This window comes from Phaethon lepturus, unplaced genomic scaffold (assembly GCF_000687285.1).
Source record: "Phaethon lepturus isolate BGI_N335 unplaced genomic scaffold, ASM68728v1 scaffold28088, whole genome shotgun sequence".
In the NCBI taxonomy this organism is placed as follows: Eukaryota; Metazoa; Chordata; class Aves; order Phaethontiformes; family Phaethontidae; genus Phaethon; species Phaethon lepturus.
In genome coordinates, this window is record NW_010560190.1 from 14,920 (window position 1) to 37,555 (window position 22,636).

The following is a 22,636-nucleotide window of genomic DNA, read 5'->3' on the forward strand; positions in this document are numbered from 1 at the left end:
GACCGACGGCCCTTACTTCTCTCGAATATCCCTTCACTGTCAGAGCGTTTTGCTTTGTTTATTGTGCACAGGACAAAGACGATGTTGTTCCTCTCCCCGATACTTCTTTTCTAACCTTTTCTCAGTCTTTCTGTCTAGGAAAACAGCGGTGCCGGTTCTTTCAACACCCGTCCCTACAGGTCGTGTTTTCCAGCACCGTATGTTACCGTGACGTATGGGGACAGCGTGGAAGAAATGGGGCAGCTAAGCACGCATAGCCCACGTTCAGGCTCACAAACAGCAGCTTTCCAACTATTTTTTTTTTGTGTTGCCAACCCTAAAATAGTTTCTAGTGGCAGCATATGTGGTCACTTTTTGTGGACGCGGTAGAATTTTTCTCAATTTTCCTGTCTTTTGAAGACTCCAGAGGGGCAATATTTAGTATTTTCTTTACAATTTCTCTTGCTTCCATATTTTTTTCCTCGCTACAGCTTTTAATGTTGGTGTCAGCAAAGTGGAATTCAAAAATGAAATCACCAATTTATCATCATGTTTAGGCAGTTTTCATTTGAACTGATTGCTTTTACCAAAACACAGATTTTTTTTTTTTTCAACTCTAAAAAATGCCTCATACACGGGGACTCTGTAACCTTTATTTATGTGTTGAGAGTAACTTCTTGCAGTTGCAAATGCAGGGAAATGCTGGATGCTAATGCTACAGCCGGTGCCACGTAAGCAGCAGCCAGTGCTGACAGCACAGGGATAGTCAGGCAGAAGATAAGGATGTGTGCTGGAACAGGGCCGGGAAACACAGGCAGTTCGGGTCTCTCTCCCCAGCCTCATCCCAATGGCGAAAAACGGGGCAGTCCATGTGCTCCGTCATTACCCAACCTTCGAACTCAGTCGCTGTGATTTTCTAGTACAACTTACTTTGAATGGCCACGACACTACATGAAACTCAGACTCTGTGATTTTAATCACTTTGTAGAAGTGCCTGTATTTGTAGTTCCTGAGTACTTGAGATACCCACCTAAAATTAAAGGCTCCAGCTCACCACTGGTGTGGGGTATGTCACCTACAGTGGCTGTGCACTGTAATGTGACATGGCAGGATATCATCAGCAACTACTGATTTCTGCGCTGGCTTCGTGACTAGAGCACCCGCCTCCCCCCGCCCCCAATTTGCCCTGAGGGTAAGTCAGCACACCCCGTGCCAGGGAAGGGACCGTGGTGTCTGTGGAGGTGTCAGACCCACCTCCCCTCTCCCAGGGCCAGAGCTCTCGGCTGCTCTTCCACGTTCGCTGTGCAGGGGCAGAGCACAGCCCGGGATAACTGTTCTGCACCTGCTGTGGACGTGACACAGCTCCATCCCTGTGAGGGAACCCGCTACTTCCATGTTCCTCTGGTGCTACCGTCGCATGAGTACCTCCGTGCCAACAGAGAGGGAGCCTTGGCTGCCCCTGAGTTGTGTTAAATACCAACCCCACAGGATTAATCTGGTTTTGCCAAGGTTTGAACGAGATACAGCTGAACAACTGGCAATTATCTTCAGAAGATACTGCAAAACCATCATCCTGTTACTTCTTTTAGACCTGAGACCCAGATGATGGAGCGAGACGTGTCTTGAACTCATCCCTGGTGTTCCTGTGCTGGCCAAAGCAGTCGCAGGGCTTGAGAGCGCAGCTGTGGGATTTCACCTTCAGAACAATCAAAGCCTCTCCTCATTTCCACAGCTCTACACGTTTCAGTCTTTTCAGAGCAGTACTCTTCAGTCCTGCTTAAAGGATTGAGTACCCTTGATCCCGCACCTCCCCTGCGCCCAGTGGACCTCACACAACTTGCCTAGTTGTGTCATACTGATAGACTGCACCAATCTGTTATTGAAAGACAAGGAATGGCCCTTCCGACTTGGAGACAGACTCTGAAGAGATGGCAAGAGCATGGTGCCACCATGCAGTGACGGCTTCAGGTGACATGCCCGTGGGTCACTCCCTAGTTCAGACGCCATGGTCAAGTGTCAGGTGAGCCACAACATTTCTTGGCTGTCGCTAGGACAAGTGTGTGCTGACATAAATGGCCACAAACATAAGGCCCCTGCTACAGTCAGCGTAGCAGCTGATCTCCATTCCACTAAACCACACTGAGAAAGTGTCCTTTTATCTCACCCAGACCAACACCCCCATGCACAGCCTAGGCCCCTTGTTCCGGCTGCTACATCCTTCACCCTGGAACAGGGATGTCCACCACACAGACCTGTCCACCATGGAGGCCCTCTGCCTACTCATCTCTGCAAGCCCTCAGCCCAAGCCTTCAGGGAAATCACATCCCAAAACCCCAGCTGTGTTAGAGCCGTAAGCCGAGGAAGACAGGGTTAAGTCAACTGGCCTTCTTACCATCATCACAACGCATGGCGAGAACAGGAGGGCTTCAGTGAAACATGTATGTATGCACTAGGGCACGCTCTGCTTAGGAGAAGCTGCTCAGAGAGTATTTGCGTTCCTACCTGTTCTGCCAATCAAGAAGCCAAGGCTCTGCTTGCCAGATCCTGTGGTTATTTACTCTGGCACAAAATTAAAATACCTGTTTGTACTGCAGCATGAGCAGAATTTAACTCTTACTTGAAAATAAACATGCAAGCAAGGAACATGGAAACATGTAAGAGTGTAAGAAAATATATTTATTAAATTCCATGGCAATACTATGGTAAAACTGTTAAACACATGCGTAATTTTAGACACCCAAGCAATACAACAGGAGTTACAACAGCCAAGCAAACTAGGTTTAAAACGTACGTAATGTTGGTATCTTAGTGTTAGGTTAGTCTTAAATGTCATCTGCCACACTGGAATATTATTTCCCCAACATGATCCCACGCTTCCTTTTTCAAGCATGCACTTATTTAACTGCTTAGCTAATAAATTTTCATGTTGATACACTCTGTTGAATCAGTATTTTATTTGGTATGCTACAACTTCATTAAAGTGCCTTGTGGTTATTTTGCTTAAATTGTAAAATAAATGCTTTTTCAATAGTGGATTTGGATGCTGGAAAACTTCAGTATCATTCAGCAACAGAAATATGTTAAATGACTGATTAGATTTAGTGTGTTAGGAAGACTTTTTTCAGCTTGATTTATTAATTTACTCCCAGCATTAACTTCTGTAGATACCTATTCAAAATTGGCAAACAACACTTTTACCAGTATTAAACAAAAGTCCATTAAAACCTTTGTAAAAACAGAACACAAAAACATCTCTAAACAAATTATTTACGCTGTAAAAAATATGGTATAAAAAGACCTAAAAAAAATTGAACCTGTTCACAGTATATATTTTAAAAGTTACAGCATTATAGTACAATGGTTTGGGTTTTTTTTCAGGTGACCTGTATGACTCCACCAGCTCCACTGTTTTGTGTGCCACGACAGGATCAAAGTTCAAATTACTGTTAGCTTAGAGTAGGATTTCAGACATGAGTCGATTCAGGTTTTGTGGTGTTTTTTTTTTTTTTTTTTTTGCTATCCCCTGCTTTACAAACTTCTCTGACATGCCATGAAGCATAAAATGTTGTCCATCCCCAGCCACTCTGGAATCACATTAAGGAAACACTGACCAAGTGATGTTCAAGGGTTCTTTTTTCATTGTATTACTACTAAAAAGTGTGAGACCTTGCCAGTTTCTATTTTACTTTGCCCTGCTTGAGCTATTTGTTTCTGGAATTTTTCTCAGCCCAAATAATGAAAATGAGAACATTCCATTTTATGCTTTGTCCTTAGCTAAGCTTTACATGCTACATTTTGCACAACGTGAGACCAGAAGAGTTGCAAAGGTATTGAACCTTCTCGTGGAAGTTGTGCATACACTTCCACCAGAGCTTGCTTTCATGTAACAACAGCCGACGTGCAGGTTTGGGACCGTCCAAAAACCTACCTAGAGACTCTGTTGTGTACCCCATTAAGAAATAAGGATGCCATCTGCTCTGCTGCACCACGAAGGCAGCTGGGCAGCGCTGGCACAGGCGAGGCTGGAGGGGGATTAGCTCCGTCCTTTCATGCAGCACCCCGCCGTCAGACCAGCTCACCTGCACTGCTGAGCCCCCGCCCTCCCAAATCCAAAACTTCTCTGGAGACTTTTTTTGTTGGAAAAGGAGGAGGAATTAATAGTCGTTTTAGCGGGGGGAAAGTATTGTCAATGCACCCTGGGACAACTTGTAAAGTTACAGAAACCCCTGCCAATATCATCTGAGGTTTGTTTGCATAACATGCAAAAAGGAAACAAACACTGGCTATCTTAGAAACACTGGGGAAAATCCAGGGTTATATAAACGGGGGAGGAGAAGAAAGAGAATTGTTGTGGAAAAAACTGTTTTCCAGCTTCTAGGGAGATGATACTTAAAATTTTAAGACAGGCCTAACCATGAGGAAATTAGTTTTTAAACACTCCAACATTTCTGAATCTGCATCTGGCATTTGGGATCTGGGACTCTGTTTCCAGGCTCGCTAAGGACAAGGCAAAGAAAATGCAACAACAAATCTTGCGAACTGCCGACAGCCTGTCTGAGCATCCGCCACACGGGGCACTGCTCAGTGCCCAGCAGCACAGACTCCGTGTTTGTGGAGCGCAGGTGGCAGCCGACAACACTGCTGCTCAGAAGGCATATACTCAAGTACGGGGCTCCGAAAAAATCACTTTGGGAATTGCAAGCCAACTTCCTCTGCAATATGCACCTAGGTACATAATGATGTAGGGACGTATGTGCGTAAGGGGTAAGGACTCTTCTTAGTGTTAAAATGATTAATGCCATATGAACTGAAAGTCTTCACCTAAATTTGTGGCGGGACAGAAGATGCTATTTACATGGGAAGCTCTTGATAGATTTATGGTAGGCAGAGTCTTAGTAGCAATCTGATTCTTTAAATGCTACATTTTTCCTACGTATTTCAAATTCTTTACTATATTTCTACTTGTAGGTATACAAATATTCTATTTACAAAGCAGTATTTGTCTAAAAATAGAGCACACGATTTCTCATTGCCTTTTCAGAGTGATGTCTTTTCTTTCCAATGCATCCAGTTGCCTTCATTTTTGCTACTATTCATGTTCAAGTGAGTGTTCCTGGAGGACAAGATCACAGAAGACGCCACAGCCCTAAGCTCTATCCAGCTGAACGTATTTAAAAAAAAAAAAAAAAAGAGAAAAGGCGAGCAGCCTAAAACTCAAGGTCAGCAGGAGCCTTCTGCTGCCGTGTTCCCAGCAGAGGAAAGCTCTGGTCCCCCCCACACATAAACATGGCGCATTTGCCAATTGTGCCGTGACGGACAACACGGCTACTTGTTCCCTTTGGAAATGGTTTACCCATGAAAGCAGCAACTATAGATAAAAAAAAAAAAAAAAAAAAAAAATACACACAACATAAAAAAAAAAAAAAAAAAAAAGATAGTTACCACAGCAAATGTCAGTCATTGGGTCCTCAGTCTGCCTACGCAGCCACTGCATAGCAGGGGAGGTAATTTGCTGCTTGCCTATAACATTAGCTTACTATTTTGTTGATATATTCACTAGTAGTTCTGTGAGGTATATCACATGCAGATCTACCATCCCAAAATTTAACACACAAAACCAAGATCCCAGATCCCCCCTCATGTCAGAAAAACAAAAATAATGAATGTGTCAAATAGGAGAGTGCACGATGTTACAACGAACGTGACTGATGTTCCACACATACAGTGAAGAGTATAAAAACCCATTACAAACCCCAAATTGTCACATATGACAGGCATGGCTCAAAAACAAAAAGCAGCAGCACTGATAATTTGCTTCAGAAAGAAATTGCTTGGCATTAACACCCTACATCTCTGAACACTGATCCAGCTGGAGGATTGAAGCACTGAGTTGGGAGTAACAGTGTTTTGGACACAATCCCTTCTGGTCATATCCCTTCTGGAATTTTTTTTTTGTTTGTTTTGTTTCGTTTTTTAAAAGCAGAACTTCCTATTCTTCTATTAAAAAAAGCAAAAAGCCAAAATAACTAAACCAAAATAGATGTTCAATAAATGAATAAGATCTTTCAGAAAATTATGGTTAGGAAATGCAGTACTTTGTTTCTGAAATACACCTTAGGAAACTTAATTTCACTGTAAAGGCTCACTGGGAAGCCCAAAGGCACTAGTACAAGGAGTCTGGTCCCCTCTGAAGCCCAAAGTTTTACTCTTGCAATTGTTACCAATGCATTTAGAGGCTAAGCAGCACCATGCTTCGAAAGTTAATTTGGTACAAAGACATTCCTAAAGATGCTTCACTGGTTTAACGTGGCACTTGGGCTCAGAAAGCAAGTCCGTTCCCTGACAGTCCTTGTTACTCATTCTTACTGCTCCATGCACCCAGGGGTGGCCTTCACACGATCACTAAATTAGCACACACACCCTCCCTCTACCCATCTGGTATTTGGATTCGCTGCTGAAGACTGAAGATAGGCACTTGAAAGGAGTCCTCACCGGCAGCACTGAATAGGCTGAAAGGAAACCACAGAGGTGAAGCAGCTGAACTTTCAAGTGCTGGAATGACAACTGCTTACTGGTTCCTAACCATTAAGCAACAGTAAACAGTGCTACACAAGCCTGTGACTCTCCCCCATGTGCCCCACTCGTGTGCTACTGATAGAAGACGATGTGTAAAAGTAAGCCACTGCTACTAACAGGACTCTTCTGCCCTACATCCTGGAAGCCAGAACGCCAGTCAAATACAATACATATCCAAGTTGTTGGTTTTTTTTAAATTAGGTGAGAGTGCTTTGATGACATCGAGGCAGACCCTGTATTTGTGGACCTGATTGCTAAGACACGAAACGATTTAAAATGCTGTTGCCTTTAAGGAATAGGAGGAGCAGTAGAAAGGAAACCCTGAGCATGCGATGGTCGTGTTTAAGAGATGCACCATAGCAGCACTGCGAAGGGTGCTCGGCTGCTCCCCGTGAGCTCCGTGCGTTCTCTGCAGCTGCCCTGGCTTCCAGTCTGCCATGCTAAAAATTGCTAGTAGCCTCAAATTTCAGTTTGGTTTTGTTTCTTGCAATACACAGCCATAGGAAAGCACAGCTATTCTTCATGATCAGCGGTTTCGCTGCAGAGGGTTTTTTTTTGTTTGGATCACCATACAATACTGATTGCTCCTCCGCACTGAGAAACTGCTCCATATAAAAACCAAACCACTACCCATACACTCTGTCCGTGACGTCTTCTGCTTTCAATTAAAAGTATGTGGCAGCACAATCTAAAGTTCATCTTAGAAGAAGATGAAGATTAAGCACATTAAGCCAAATCTGCACTAGTGAAAAGAAATCTGCTCTATAAAGAGATACTGTGACAAAGGGTTGTTACTATTAGGATTTAGCCACCTCCCAGCCATCAAGCACAAAGGGCAGAACTGCTTTCTTTTCTGTATTAGTGTTCTGAACAATAGGCAGCTATAGATCAGGCATGAAACTTTCTCTTGCAGTGATGTCTGGTGAGAGATGGACACCAGCTCTTTGCACCGCCTCTCTGCCTTTTCACTCACAGCTCTGCTAATTCCAAGATTCAACCTCAAAAGTGAATCCCATTGGCACTTTCTGTTCTTTCAGACACACCTTGGACTCTGTCAGGTCTGCAGACGGATCTATTTTTACAGTCTTGACATTTCACTCTTCCAGGCGGCACACAGAGGCAATTGTTACTCACGATGATTTGGATGCTATTTAGTGTTTTGCCTTTTTGTGAGTTTTGAAATACCTCTGTGTTTTCATTCTACAGAGATGGCAGAGACATACCAACATCTGAAAGTGTACCATCCATTGCTGCAATTAGGTTTAATCCTTATTATGATGGCCAGATCATGTGGCTTAGAGACCAAATGTCTACCAAGCTATCCAAGAGCTAGCTGCTATCACACCTTTACAACTAGCAGCTTAACCAATTCAGCCTCCTTATCTGTTTTGGCATCTTGTTTAGAAACACGCCCCCCTCATCTTATTTATTCAAAAAAACACAAAGTAGCTAAGGAAATTGAAATCTGAAAAAAAAAAAATTCAGTTAGAACTTTATGGAGACCCTTTTTGATCGAGCTCTTTAACATCTGACTTCTCACCACTGTATTTTACAGTAAGGAACAGGCAAGTTCGAAAGCACTTTCTCCTGTAAGCTACTGAAATTCATGTGTGCCACAGTCTGAAGTTTACACAGTGAAATGTTACAATTACAGCTGCCTAGAGATGCATATGTGAAAACAAGCATTTTCAAAGATGATTGTTCTGGACACTCCTTTAAGCACACAAATGTACATCATTTAAGCTTTCTTTGCATCACATGTCTGGTAAAGGAGAGGTAGAATTAGCGGCACCAAAACCTCTTTGGGTTTTTCCCTGCCACTAGAAAAATCCCACTTTATACTCCCAGGTAGGGTTTGTAGAGAAGGTCCTGCTGGGTAGACACTGGAGAACAGCAGGCAGCAGGTGGCAAAGCTAATACAATAAAGACCATCCAAAGAGCAATTTGTTCTCAAGGAGCTAGCACTACTACCCCTAATTTAGCATGCCAAACTGCTTGGACAGCTAATGTTAATAGACAGAGATTTCCCCATGCCTTACGTTACTGTATAGTGCAAAGCCTGCCGAATGCTGGGGGTGAATGGAGTACTGTACCACTTTGAAGCAGGAGATCTGGCGCTGAAGCTATGAAATACAAAATGCATTAGTGCAATACATTAGGAAAGATTAACTCCTTAACCAAAGGATAGAAAAAATGTAGAGCATTCTAAGTTTATAAAAAAAAAGTTTAAAACTTTATGCTGTTCTTTTTGAGGTTTAAATCAGTGTTACACTTTTTTTCCCCAAGTTTGTACCCCTGAGTCAAACATTGAATAAACATTGTACAGTAGGTACAGAAACTAGTGTCTAGTTAAAAAGCAACAGATTTGAATGGCCATTGCTTCAGAAATGTTAAACAGTGACAATACCCTTCCGAATGGGAGAAGGAAAAAAAAATAGCACTCTTATTTGTTCTTAGTTTATAACTACGTAAAAGATCTCAAGAGTTTCCAACCACATCGTTTCCATGTGTGAGGCTGAGGTTTGTGATAAACGAAACCTTCAGTAAGGCAACCTTGTTGGGGCTGCATCATCTGAGTATGCACAGTTGAGAACAACTACAACAAAGCAAAGCAATCTTTCCAAGTTATAAGTTGCATGAGACCATATTAATCTTGGAGCACTATGTGAAGGTAGGCAGAGTTCTTTGACTATGATTATCAGGAGCTCTAAACTCAATACCCCTTATATCCAATATATTTTAGTAGAGTAATAACTAAATTGCTATAACTTTGGCCTCTTGACCTCTATTAAAATGGAATATTAACACTTTCAGTAACTTAAACATGGTAACATTCAGCTCACTAGAACCTCTGCTGACTGTCTCCAAGAATAATTCATGCCTTTTGCACTTTTCTTCTTCCTTTCTTTACAACATCAGGAATAAGAGCTTATTTAGAAGGCAGGTTCAGGTGCAACAAGGACTCACTGTTAATCGTTTGGTTTGTTCTGAAAAAAGTGTGTAAAGGACCACCCTGTGTTACTGGGTTTGGGAGAGTCTTCATCATCTTTTGGGGGAAGAAGAAACTGTCGTGAATTAATGGAGCAAGGGCTCCCAAAAGATGCATTTTCATTGTTGCTTTCAACTGATCCAGGAGAGTCTGGAGTGTCCACGTTCCAGGCATTTCTGTTTGCTTGAGGTCTGTAACCTGCAGTTTTATCCAATTCTTCCTCTGCAGGTGAGCAACCCTCTATTTTCAGAGCACTGATAGGCAGCTGCATCTGTGGCTTATAGCCTGCTGTAGTCACTAAGTCTATTTCTGGCTCCTCCTCTGGTTTGATTTGAGGCTGGTACATTGACTGGATGTCAATGTAAACCACCTGAGATGGCCCCACAGGTTCATCCATAGGGGGATTTGAGATCTCCTCTTCAATGATAGGGGGGCAGTAGGACACCACCACATGGTTCTCTGTTTCTGAGTCAGAGCCATCTTCAGGCACCGTGGTGTCTGCTGCTGGGGACATCATCTCTGTGTCTTCCATCTTGGGAGCTGCAGACCGTGTTTCCACCACTTCAACGCTATTGGGCGTGCAGGGGTTCATTTCCAGTGTTTTAAGCGTCTTATTCTCCTGAAGCAAGAAGAAGTAGAAGGGGAAGAGACTAAGAGAAAAGACCTGGAAATCCTGAAAGCAACAACTTGACCAAATTAAACCAGTATGCTGGCTTGTGGTTTGCACTTATTTTATATTATGCTAATGGCAGTGGGATAAGTGGTTTAGTTCTCATTTTCTGGTTCATCATATATTCCTGTTAACTTTAGAAGTATTTTAGCCAACTTAAAGAGACTCCAGATCGTGCAGTAAGCGTTTGAGAACTCTCTCCCCAAATCTTAGCTTTGTATAACCAATTCCAGAAGATTATTTAGATGTTATGCCTAGTTCCAGCTATATCTACCAGCAGGTTAGGGATATGGCACTTACACTTCTCCACACTTCCTACTTCTCCTAGCACTATGACAAGGACAGGTACGTTACTCCTGTGTTGTTATCATGTACTGACACTTCTCCTTAGTGTGGTAGGAGAGAAATGCAGCAGTCCTTTCCTAGTTCAAACTCTGCAAGTAAATACATTAACAACAAGAAACCTCTGGATAGCACCTGACAAACATTACTCAGTAATTTGTCCTGTTCCCCTCTGCCACAGAGTTTTTTCTATAACTGGAGCAGAAAGTTTGCAAAAGACTTCTTTACTCACAATACCTTTAAGAAGTTTAAACCACTAGATTTAAAACAAGAGTTACCTCACAGATGTTCTTCTGAAACTGCAGTGCCTTACTGTTCTCAGGATTGGGGATCTCTGGATAAAACGTTTCTTTAATCCTTTAAAGAGGAAAGAACAAACTTAAATGTTACCAAGACCTGAAACAGCATGAATGCACAAAAGGAGTCAGGACATTTCCCTTTAATTCAGAATACCGAAGACATCTGGCACAAAGATTTAGTGTTACACTTTCGCTAGCATTTAATGGAAAAAACAGCAAAGCTTTTTTTTTTTTTAATTTTTAAACTGAGGAACTTGATATGCCACTTTTATGAAAAGTTGAAAATGAAATGTCTACCTGAATGTTTGTGGATGACTCACAAATTATAGTATGTCAATAGCTTATTTCCATGTGGGAGCTATTTACAAACGGTGCTCACTGGGAGACAGGCTCCTGCAAACCTTTTTGCATTCCTCACTTTGAGCTTTCTCTCTCCCCTTCTACAACGTGAGGTTGTAGAACCCAAAAATGGGGTTTTGCCATCCTTTTTTAAACAAAGCCCATTGATGTTTTGTGGTACTTGGAGAAAACAAAGAGTAAATAAAATAATGGAAAACTCTAGCGCTGAAGCAAACACATCAGAACTGATTACAGGCATTTACCATTCCCTCTTTCGGTAGCAGAAGATGCTGGCCACCACTCCAAGCAGCACAACCACTGCCACAGGGATGAGAATCGCAATGATTAATCCTACAGCTGGGGGGTGAAAAAAGAAAAGGCAGTAAATATATATCCAAAGTTACCAGCCAGTTTTTTGCCTTTTCTAACATTCCTACAGGTTAGAGACTATTTCATCAAACTCATCTAACAGTGGTCTACCAACAGTGACAGTGAAGGGTACGTACACCATACACTTCCCCTTCGTCAGAAGGGCAAAAGTCCATCCATAAACAGAGCTGATTCAGTGATAACTACAGGAATCAGCAGATACTTCTCTCAGATTGCTTAATTGTGAAAGGCTTCATGTGCAACACAAGACCGATTGCTGCTGTAATTTCTGTTCTCAGTAAGCACTGGAATTCCACTTTCAGGTTACTTGAGCTGGCCAAATCTCTGGTAATGGCTCTTCTAGGCCAACAACTCATTGCACAAACTGCCTTTTATATGGTTTACAATGCTTCTAATCCCCAGGGTTTAGCTCCGATACACCACCACTGCCTTCTTCCATTGATGTTAAGTGCCTCAAGTTTGATTTTTCGTGTATTTTAGTTGCACCCCAGTGTTTAGTCTTTCATATGAAGTACTTCTCCCCCCCCCCGCCCCTCCCCCCCCCAAGTCAATCTCTTTTTTTCTAACTGCCTTTCTGGGTTTGTTTCTGTCAGGGGATTGATAAAACTGAATTCAAAGCAGAGAGGCATCTGTTTATAATTCTGAAACTGGGAAATATTTTCACAATGTCTTTCTTCCCACCATGTATTAGCAGATACTCATGATGGGAAACTTGACAAAAACAACTAGCTGCTTGAGAAGACTAATTTCAGAATCCACCATATTTAGTGGTAGTTTAGAAGTTATTTTTCTTGCATAAATTACCATGAACTACAAGGTAGCTGTTACAGGAAAGGATCTCCTCACCCTGAACTGTACCAATTTTTGTATTTAAAAATAACCAACTAAGTAAATTAACAAACTACCTAAGGAGACCAGAAAAAAACCCCACCAAAATAAGCTCAGCTTTATACACATCGTACAGCCCCTATGCGGAAGACTATTAATGAACAGGGATATTCAACTTACAGTCCTCCTTTGTCACCACATAGAGGCTGTTTGGGGGGCTCAACCCACCAGCAGTGTAGGCTTGTAGGTCCAGTTGGTAACTTGTTTTGCCTTGAAGATCAAGTATTTTCAAAGACTTCTTTGTTAAGTCAGTGATATTCTTAACTTTAAGTTCTGGGTTCCCTGTTTGTTTGGAAGCAGTAAGAAAAACATAACCTTGTAAGAAAGGATTCACAAAGACAACCTCAGCTTTAGCAAGACTTTCTTGAAGTCAGCGTATGAAACCTGAACAACAGTCTGTGTAAAGGAAAACCGAAATGAAGAATCCCAGCAATGCTGCTCGCTCACATGGCACCAGACAGCACAGGAGTGTGTTGGTGCTGCGGATTTGCTTCAGTTTCTTACACTCCTACTTGTCCTCTTATGTTAATGTGTGTCAGGCTTCAGTTCTGTACACAGACGTCTTTAGAAGACGGGTACTGGAAGAATATACCCAATTAAATATAGCCACGTAACCTCGCCCATGTCTCATCTACCCGGGGTATCTGTACACAGGGCAGCGTGTCACATTGCCACTTAGTCACTGCATAGCTTTGTGGCCTCAGTGAGCCAGGGTTTTCTCCGACTTTTGCCTTACATTAAAAAACAACTGTGCTGACTGCACAAGGAGCTGATTATTTCAAATGCCTTTGTCACATATCAGGGGCCAGTTACGCCAGTGAGTAATGCAACTGAATTATGATAAAAGCATCTTTTTTTAAAGTGAAATTAAATTATTTAAAAGGAAAAAAAAAAAACGATTGAGCAAGGAACTTGCAATCTAGATTTCATTTACCTGATTCCGAAAGCCTAGGCTTTAAAGCATCTTTTTCACCTTTTGCAAAGGAAAGCCGATATCCCTCTAAAAACCCCTGACAGTCTTCAATAGGAATGTCGTCCCACTTTACCAATATAGAATCTGAAGAAGTTTCTTCTACAGTAAAATTTGGTGCACGTTTTGGAGCTGTAGGGAGAATTAGGAAGCAGAAAGCTTGTAAGAAACCATGCTATCATTAAATTCTGAAACCAATTAAGTGTTTCATCAGTTTTATTTCGGGCTAGCGTTTTCAACTTTTTGCCGGATGCTTTTCCCTCACTGTCAGGAACATGTGAAAAGATTTAGCAGGTGATACTACAAAGGTATGAGTATGTTGGTCTCATTGTTATTAATTACTGTAGTATTATCTACAAACAGAAGCTGAAGAAAAATCTCTCCTTGGGCAGCCTTCTTACAAACCCATACATGTAAACACCATTCTTCCTGCAACAAACCCTGAAAGATTGCACAAGCATCCAGAGCACGCAAATTACTTAGCTTTTAAAGGCTTTAACTCTGTGACTTCATAGCCTGTCTTCAAATTAAACAAACTCCACATTCCTATCATGGAAATCTATCTAAGCTTAAAAGAACTACTCATAGCAGGCATCACAAATCCTTATTCCAATACTTGAAAGTATTACAGCAGATACTGTGTAAAGTCATGCACATCCAGACTTAGTCTGACAGTTGGCATTGATCTACCAGTGTTGAACTGATGTTTAAGAATGCCTCTACTTCTGTCTTGATGGTTATCTGTCCAAAGGCAAATTTGAAGTTTTAGAATGAATCTATGCTCTTGTGCGATGTGAATACATTTCTCAGTTCCTAGTAAGTTTCTTCTGCATGTTCAATGCATTTTAGTCACCCAAAGTCTTTATGCTTTTACCTTAAAAACTTCCAATCTGTTGAGAACACCTATGGAAAAACCTTCTGGGAAACTGTTCAGGATTTTCACAGAGATACAAATGACTGAAAGTTGAGTTTCTGGTAAAATTGCCTTAACCTCACCTTCAACCTTAGCAATGAAATAAACAACGGCATTTCCAAGGGCTCAAGATTATGTCAGCAGCTCAATTTTCCAAGCAAACTATTTTGGATGAAAACACATTAAACTTCAAAGCGAAACGGGTGCCGAAGTTACAACAGAGCTGTGATGTTAAAGGGTAAAGCCACGTTCAGATTTTCAGATTCCTGGGAACAGAAAGCATTCAGACACTACTGCATCTCCGGGCAAGCAAAGAGCCCTGGATCAAATCGCAGTTACCTAATGGGGTTTGTGGGGAATACAAGTGCAATTCTCACAATGGCTTGTCCTCTAGGATCTAGTTCTGGTCTCAGAAGTGCTTTTAAAACACAAACGTTGTGGACACTTTTTATATTTGCTGAGCTGTACTAAATGTGCTCAGAAGTCTACTTTGAGCTGACAAATCAAAAAAAGTTGCCTCTTCTCCTGCAGAAGTAACCCCATGCCTGTGGTTCAGATTATGCCTGTGCCTTCAACTCTGACGACCACTGTCTTCACAGCAAACTTCTGTGACACCTCGTGCCATCACACAAGCTGGAGAATACAGGGTTATTGCATGCTGGCAACTGGAACTGGCTGGAGAAATGTATTACCATTATATACAGAGAACGAGCAGAAGTCAGTAGTACTGTATGGGGATTCTGGTCCCAATCTTCTGCCAACACTGAGATAAAAATAGACACAGTCTAAATTCACTTTGTAAAGATCCTGAACAATAAAGTACACTTACGCAGCTCTTTCATATACCCAGTTATGTTTTTCAATAACTGATATCCACTGGATTTGCAGCCATATAGTGAAAAGTTGTATCTCACGCCAGGTCTAAACAGAGCTGCAAGAGAAAACTCCTGTAAGAATACTTCACTTATGAAGAGTCATGCTTTTACCTTTCACATGATGCAGACTTCTATAAACACATAACAAAGAATTACAAAGTCTTAGACCACAGTGTTAGGTATAAACACTATACTTACTTGTAATTCCTATAAAAGCTATGCCATCAGATGTAGTTTAGAAGCAGTAAGCAAATCTAGCTCCCGGAGAAACTTTGGTTCTAAACAAATAGGATTCAAAACAAGCTACTCAAATTGCATAAATTGTTCTTTCCATGGGGAAACACAAACTGAAGTTACCAGAAACAATCCTCTTCCCTTCCTCCCACAGCAGCCGTGTAGATCCTGCCTCCTCCTCAGAAATACAAATGCATTTTGAAATACCCAGGCTTATTACAGCAACGGGACAAAAGAAATTCAAGGAACTCTCAAAAGTGATAGCGAAGCACTTTAGCAATGAACTCCAGGCCTGAACTGACTCTACAAAAACGCAGATAGTAATGAAATTTCCACTTCACATGTCTTTGGTAGACTCGTAAGTGCTTGATACTGCAATGTGTAAATCATTTACCACTTCCTGGTATTTCCTCAACTCAGGGGTGTACACTACTTTCAAGATTTTGTCTAAACAAGATGGCAGTGTGAAACTCTACAGCAGTCAAGTGGGTTTTGCAAGAGTCCAGGTCCAGCCTGACAGATTCTCCTGGCAGGACTAGGCACAGAGGTGGATTTGCCAGCTTGAGCAGCATGGTAACTCCCACAACATGCCGCAAGAAGCATCCCAGGAAAGAGCTCAAGAGTGGAGCAGTGCCTTGTAGGACAGGCACAGTATTGTCTGCTTAGAAAAAGCAAGCACAAACGAAAACAATATGGACACGGTGTTGTAATTACAGGCAGGAAAACACACTGCCTCCCCTCCCAGGTCCCACTCCCCCCAACTTTCCTATGTGCACAGCACCAAATTGTTTTCTTTAATGGACACTTCAAACTCTTCTAAAAAGAAAATATCTATACCCTTTTGCACAGCAGAGAAAAATCATACATCTTTCTTGGATCCTCTCTTTCCTCTCTGCTCCTACTAGTCCCACCACAGCTGAGTTTCATTTCCCTGATCTGCCCACCAGCATCTAGAGACCTGGAATGTGCCCTGTTCCAGGAAATTTCAATTGCTGACAGCAAGCCAACACATGGAGGTCACACTTAAAAAAATCTGCCTCATGTAAAAACAACGAATTAGTCTTCCCCCCATCCTGAGCAGCACTGTTTACATTTAGAATACAAATAAAACCCCAAACCCTAGATTAACCATTATGCATTAGGCTGAGTTATGAAGTTTTTTTGTGTAGCTAGAAGAGGTAATTTCAAAACAGTTGATAAACATAGGATGATAACAGTTAAGTCAAGACTGATACTTGGATTTGGCAAAGCCGTCTAAGAAATTAAAATAAACACAGTACCAAGAACTGGTTCATTCATTTACACAACCACACAGCAATGCAGCAATGTTCAACCTCTCGCATTTGTGCTGCTCTCATTCCAGTCGCTGCTCAGGCTCTCAACCAGAAAGACTCACAAAAAATTATTTCTGACTTACCAGACTTTATCACTGCATCTGTTGTATTTGAAGGAAATTTCTGCCAGTCCACACTACAGGGTTCAGACCCAGATGAATGACACCATTTTACTATGTAGCCACAGGTCATGTTGGGGTAAGAATTCCAAGAAATATAAATTCCATTCCCCATTGCCACAGCCCGATCTGTTTTGACATTGTCTGCAACAAAGATGACACAAAAATCCATCAGAAAGCAGACACTTATCTGTAGTCCAAGCTGAAAGAAAGCCTTCCAGCTACAGCACAAAGGTTTTATAAACTGCAGTCGTTTCTAAGAGTGAGTGCCACGCTCCTGGTACTGTGAAATTTGAAGCAATGCATTCAGCTATGCTTTCTAAAGTGGGGGAAATCAGACCTAGCCTGCAGCAAATCCCTCAGCCAGCCTTAAGTATGATGACAAGAAGTGTTGCAGCTCAGGACTGGCTTAAAAAGCAGTTTTTCAAGGTAAGGATTTACAGCATATGTCAGGTTCAAATCTGACTTGACACCAATTTGGCAGGAGCCTCCAGCTATAAATTCCTGCTGTCATTTCATCAGTTTGTGTTTCTTTGAAAGTGTCTTGCTGTCCCTCGCCCAGCCACAGACAACCATTTTTCACCGAGACTCAACAGCAAAAGTCAAGCCCCTGCTAAACTTTATGGCTCCAGGCTACCAAGGGTAAATGAAAGAAAAAGAAAGAAAAAAAAAAAAGCTTTTCCTTTAGTGTATTTTTCTTGTTTCTGATTATCAAAGGTTTAGCTGCCCTTGAAGTGATCAGATCTGGGAATGACTTCTGATTCCTGCAGCTTCACTCCACAGCTGTCCATCAGATGGGACCCCGCCGAGCTAAGGGATGTTTTCCAAAGGCCACCACAACAGCTGTGGCCCCACGACAGATCTGCAAAAACAATCTCAGGGTTTCAGTTTTTCCTTTTTCAGTGTTCTCATTTATGCTCCCTATTGAGTCTATTATTTCATGTTATTAAAGCCATAAACTATGGAAGGCTGAAGGGCAAGGGCAGTTTTTAAGAAGCAGTGCTGTGAAAACTTTACTCTCACAGACATGCTGTGAATGTCGAAGGACTGTCTATTTCTAAATAATCTATTTCTAAATAAGCTAAGTGTACAATCCTGTTCTAGCTTGCTCGTGGCAAGAAAAACACACGATTAAAAAAAGACAAGTCAACTCCAGAAGTCTTTCAATACTTTTCCCTAACAACCTGCTATGCATCCAGTGAAACTACACTTCTGTGATGCTGGAAGACAGCATATTTCTAATTAGACTGTTTTAATTTTCCTATTTACAGGAAAGACTTTTTACTGACAGTGAGCTCATACTCTCTAAAAAAAAATGCTTAAATACACCACACTCAATTTTCTTTCCTGAGCCAGATTCACCCAGGGCAGTGCTGCTCATTTTGGTGTATTTATAGCTGCAACCTAGACTAGTAGAAATAGCCACTAGCACTACAGTACCGCTGCGGTAAGGGAGCCTGCAACGGCCAGATTATACGCCCCAACTCTCTGCAGAGCACTTTTCAGAGACAGTGACAAATTAATTAAGACAGAGTACCCTTTGTTTGTTTTTTCAGTTTTCACAAAAGGTCGGCAGATCTCAAGCTTCAGAGCCACTGCTCTCTTACGGACACTAAAAGCACTCACAGACTGCACACAGGAAGCAGCCAGGAAAGACGTTTGGGCAGAAATGTCGTCCAGTTCAGTGAATGAGTCATCTTTCATGACTCCAGTCAGTGACTCAGATAATTCCTACACCAACCTGGGAGCCAACCTTCAACGAATGCAAGTGGGGTAACACCAAAGGGAACCTCAGACATCCGAGAGACAGCTATAAATGAACGCAAAGCTCCAGCTGCCATCAGCTGTCCCACACTACAAACCCATGACAGAGACCTCCCCGACTCCCAGAGTCTCGTTCTTTCACTGCTGCAAAGAGCTACAAAAGCCGTTTCATTCATTCAGCCGTCCCATACCACTGCTTTTCCCTCCAAGCAGCAGACTAAGAATATACTTTTAGGTATTCGTGTTTTGGAGAAGCACAAGAAACATGAAGAGCAGCGGTGTTTCTTCACACAGAAACAAACTCGTATTTCCCTCGCTGCGAGTGTCAGTCAAAGCATGTTTCTTCCTGCAAGACGGGGCACTCTCTTACCAGATCCTGAGCGGCAAGGCGGGCGACGGCCATACCTGTTCCGGGGGGGGGGAAGGGGAAGCAGCACCATACCCGCGCCCGGCAGGCGAGTGCTCCCTGCAGAGCCTCGGGCAGACCTGCAGCTGAACCTTTGGGTTGGGGGAGATGACGCGTTTCCCGGTGCGCAGGGAAGCACGGGCTCTCAATAGCCACATGCAATATTATTTCCTCCCCAAGCTCAGTGTTAGGAGCAGAAAATCATCATTTGGCTCAGCTATTTCCCTCGACAAAAAACCACAGCAAGGGCGGCAGTGTTTTAATTGGGAAGCTAAAGCCTACCTCCCCTTCAAACCCCAGCTCCTAGCACGAGGGTGCCAACATTTTACCCGCCAGCCCATTTAATATTCTCCTGCAGAGCTCACAGGCATTGAACTGACCGTGTTCTCCTGAAAAAGCCACATAACACCCCCAAAGCTTTATTCTGATTCTCTTTAGCATGCAACACTTTTCGGCGTCTCAACAAGAACACACAGAAATAAACTGAGCTCCCTAAACATCAGAGATTGACACCAATGCTTTGAAGCCTCATCCTTGTTGCTCCTGGGAGGTCTCCAGAAAGGTGCAAAACTGCAGCAACTGCACGCTATCACGCTCCTTTTATGCAAAGAGCACAATTAATTGGTGAGATGCTACCCTAAAGGCAAAGCATCAACTTTTTTTCTTCCCCAGCCAGTAGATTTGGGTGGGGAAATAAACCAGAAACCAAACACAAACAAACAAAGCAAGTAGCATCTTATTTTTCCACTGAACAAACTTGCCCAGGTATTCCCCAAGCTTTGAAGGTGTTTAGCTGTCTGCTGGGAGCACTCACCACTTGGAAGCTCCACACTTGTTATCCTTGAAGGAGGAGATGAGCCTGCGTGGTTTTTGGCTACAACGGTAATTACACAGTCATTTTTTCCAAGTTTTATCTCAGTACTGTTTGACGGTGCAGTGACTTCTTTATACTCCAGTGGTGTCTCTAGCAGGTAACAGGACACTTCATGAGACACTATTTTTCCATTGGCTTCAGAACGGGATAAAGGCTATGAACAGGCAAAGAATGCATTAAACCCAAAACGGAATAAACAAAAGACAACACAGGATAATATTAATAACCTGATCTAGTCTGATGACTGCATAGGACTAAAAGGCAGAAAAAAACCCCCAAACTTACTCAAGCGTGACTTTGAGAATCAACACATAAATTCGTTTTTAATTTTCATCTGGGCTGTATTAGAAATTTAATTCTTCGTGTGAAATGCTTCTCAATGCAATGTTTAAATTATAAAACTTTAATAATATTCTCATTTGGTGAAAAATATTTGCCTCAATGAATAGTTCTATAAAAAGTTAAGAAAAGCAGTCCAATTTATTGACTACAAACTTCACTCATTTATAAACGTGTAAGGAAGTAGTTTTTCATAGTTACATTACATAATATTTTAAAACTTTAAGCGTCCTGTTTACCTTCCAGAAGATTTTTAGACTTTTTCCAGAAGGACTTCTCTCTCTCCAGATATCTGGTCCTCTTGCAGGAGCTAAGGAAAAAAAAAAAAGAAAAAAAGTTTTGGGTTTTTTTTCCCCAAGTTGCCCAGTAGACAATTTACCATCTATCAAAAAGGTAGCTTTTTAGATGGTTTCGTAAGTTCAACATTTTGAACTTCAACTTAAGCAAATTAGCAAACTTAATTAAGCAAACTTACGGGCTTCCAGTGTTGTGTGCTCCTCTATCCTGCTCCAGTCACTCCACCTCCAGAAGTGGTCAGCAGCCGAACAGCGCACCCTGAACTGGTATTTGGTATATGGGTGCAGTGTGTTCAGCTGAGCTGTGTAAGTCGAGAATTTTCCACCAGGCATGGAGACATTGTGCTGTTAAAAATTTACAGAAATTGACATGTTACATATATAAGTTTTGCTCCTAGATTATGCTGAAAGTTAACCTGAAAAGGTGGTATTTTTCCCCAAGGATATTGACTGTGAAAAAAAGCTGAAGTCACGTCCTACAACGAAAATAATGCAAAAGAAAAATACTTCCTATGCAGTCACCCTAAACAAAGGAAAAATTTTCAGACATCTGCCAAAATAAAAGTCATCTATACCACAAAAGTTGAAATATGACAGTAGGTAGCACCTTTGAGATGTAAAGCATGAAAAGGAGAAAGAACACTGACGAGCCTTCAACGGGATGAGCTCTGCACACAGCAGCAGGCTGCTGTTTCCCATCCGTCCCACCCACTCCTGCTCTCCCATATGCAGCAAAACTTCCGACCCCACGAGGCAGGGCAGGATTTCAGCTCTGGTACTCAGAGTGCGCACATGAAGCTGTGTGGACAAAGGCCTTTTTCCCCAAGAAGCACACACAGAAGCATAATAAAGACAGTCTGTCTAAGCAAGATGCTTATCATACAGTCTTCTTCCTAGCTGGTCCTTTTCTATTCAAAATATAGTATCCAAGTCCTGCCCAGGTATCCTGGTTTTGGCTGGAACAGAGTTAATTCTCTTCCTAGTAGTTGGTAGGGCAGTATGAGAAGCTGGAAAGTCCTTGACTTACTGTAAACACTGCTTAGCAACAGCTAAAACATCAGTGTGTTGTCAATATTATTCTCATCCCATATCCAAAACACAGCACTATACCAGCTACTAGGAAGACAATTAGCTCTATGCCAGCTGAAACCAGGACCGCAGGTGATCTCTGTTCACAGCTCTTATGACAGGACTAGTGTCTCCTATGCGACTCTAGGGAGTATTTCAGTTTCATGACTACTTAAAGAAAGTCTAAGCATGGGAATATTTTTTACTGAATCTAATTATAACACATGTGCATCACAGCTGCTGAAAACTGGACTTAAGTGATTTTAAGCTGCAACTAATTGTGCATTTCTAAAGCCAAATGACAACTTGAAAAATATAAAAAAAAGCCAACAATCTCTCATACGGAGGGAAAAGCTTCTGAAAACATCCTCAAAATGCCATGTAAAACCCTATAACAATTTCACAGCTACTTTTTTTTTATTACAGGGAACCCTTGGAGGTTTTTTATTAAGCAAGCAGAAAAAAACGTAACAAGGCTGTAAAAGCTTCTACCAAGCTGTTTGCTGTTTTTCAAAATATCTGTAGCTTAGGGGTCTGATACAGGTGCAGTGAAACAAAGTCCTTTGTTGGCATAAGACCTTAACATCTCCCACTGCCCCAGGTGACTGAGCTGGTAGCAGAGTTCACAAGTGAGTGTGTGCCCCAGGCTTAAAGCAGCGTAACTGTGGCTAGACAGAACTGTGCAAACCTACTTTTTTAGCAGTTTAAGCTAACTGAGCTGGGGACAGGTGACACTTGGGTGTTTGTTCCCTCTGCTGACTGCTCCAGAGGCAGTTGGGAGCAGAGAAATGCAGACAGCTGTGGGTGATGGTGTATCAGACTACACACCAAAATCCAGCACAGGTCATCTGTCAGAGCTGTTACATACATCTAAAACCCACATACTTCTGCTGTTAATTCCAAAGATACCTGTGATTTTTTTTTGCAGTACCTAATCTCTGGGTTCTACTTGACCAACCTGATCTCCTTCTA

General features: G+C 42.0%; 1 protein-coding gene across 1 annotated transcript; it reads right to left on the reverse strand.

The window, feature by feature from the left end:
- Positions 1 to 8,785: 8,785 nt before the first annotated feature.
- LIFR (leukemia inhibitory factor receptor alpha) lies at positions 8,786 to 20,941 on the reverse strand (the record flags this gene model as incomplete). Its single annotated transcript, XM_010293603.1, has 10 exons — positions 8,786 to 10,163; positions 10,835 to 10,913; positions 11,458 to 11,551; positions 12,593 to 12,754; positions 13,407 to 13,574; positions 15,185 to 15,286; positions 16,882 to 17,061; positions 19,902 to 20,115; positions 20,540 to 20,610; positions 20,776 to 20,941. Coding segments are annotated over 10 exons (1,875 nt in total), but the record flags the coding sequence as incomplete, so codon positions are not given.
- Between the last annotated feature and the right edge of the window lie 1,695 nt (positions 20,942 to 22,636).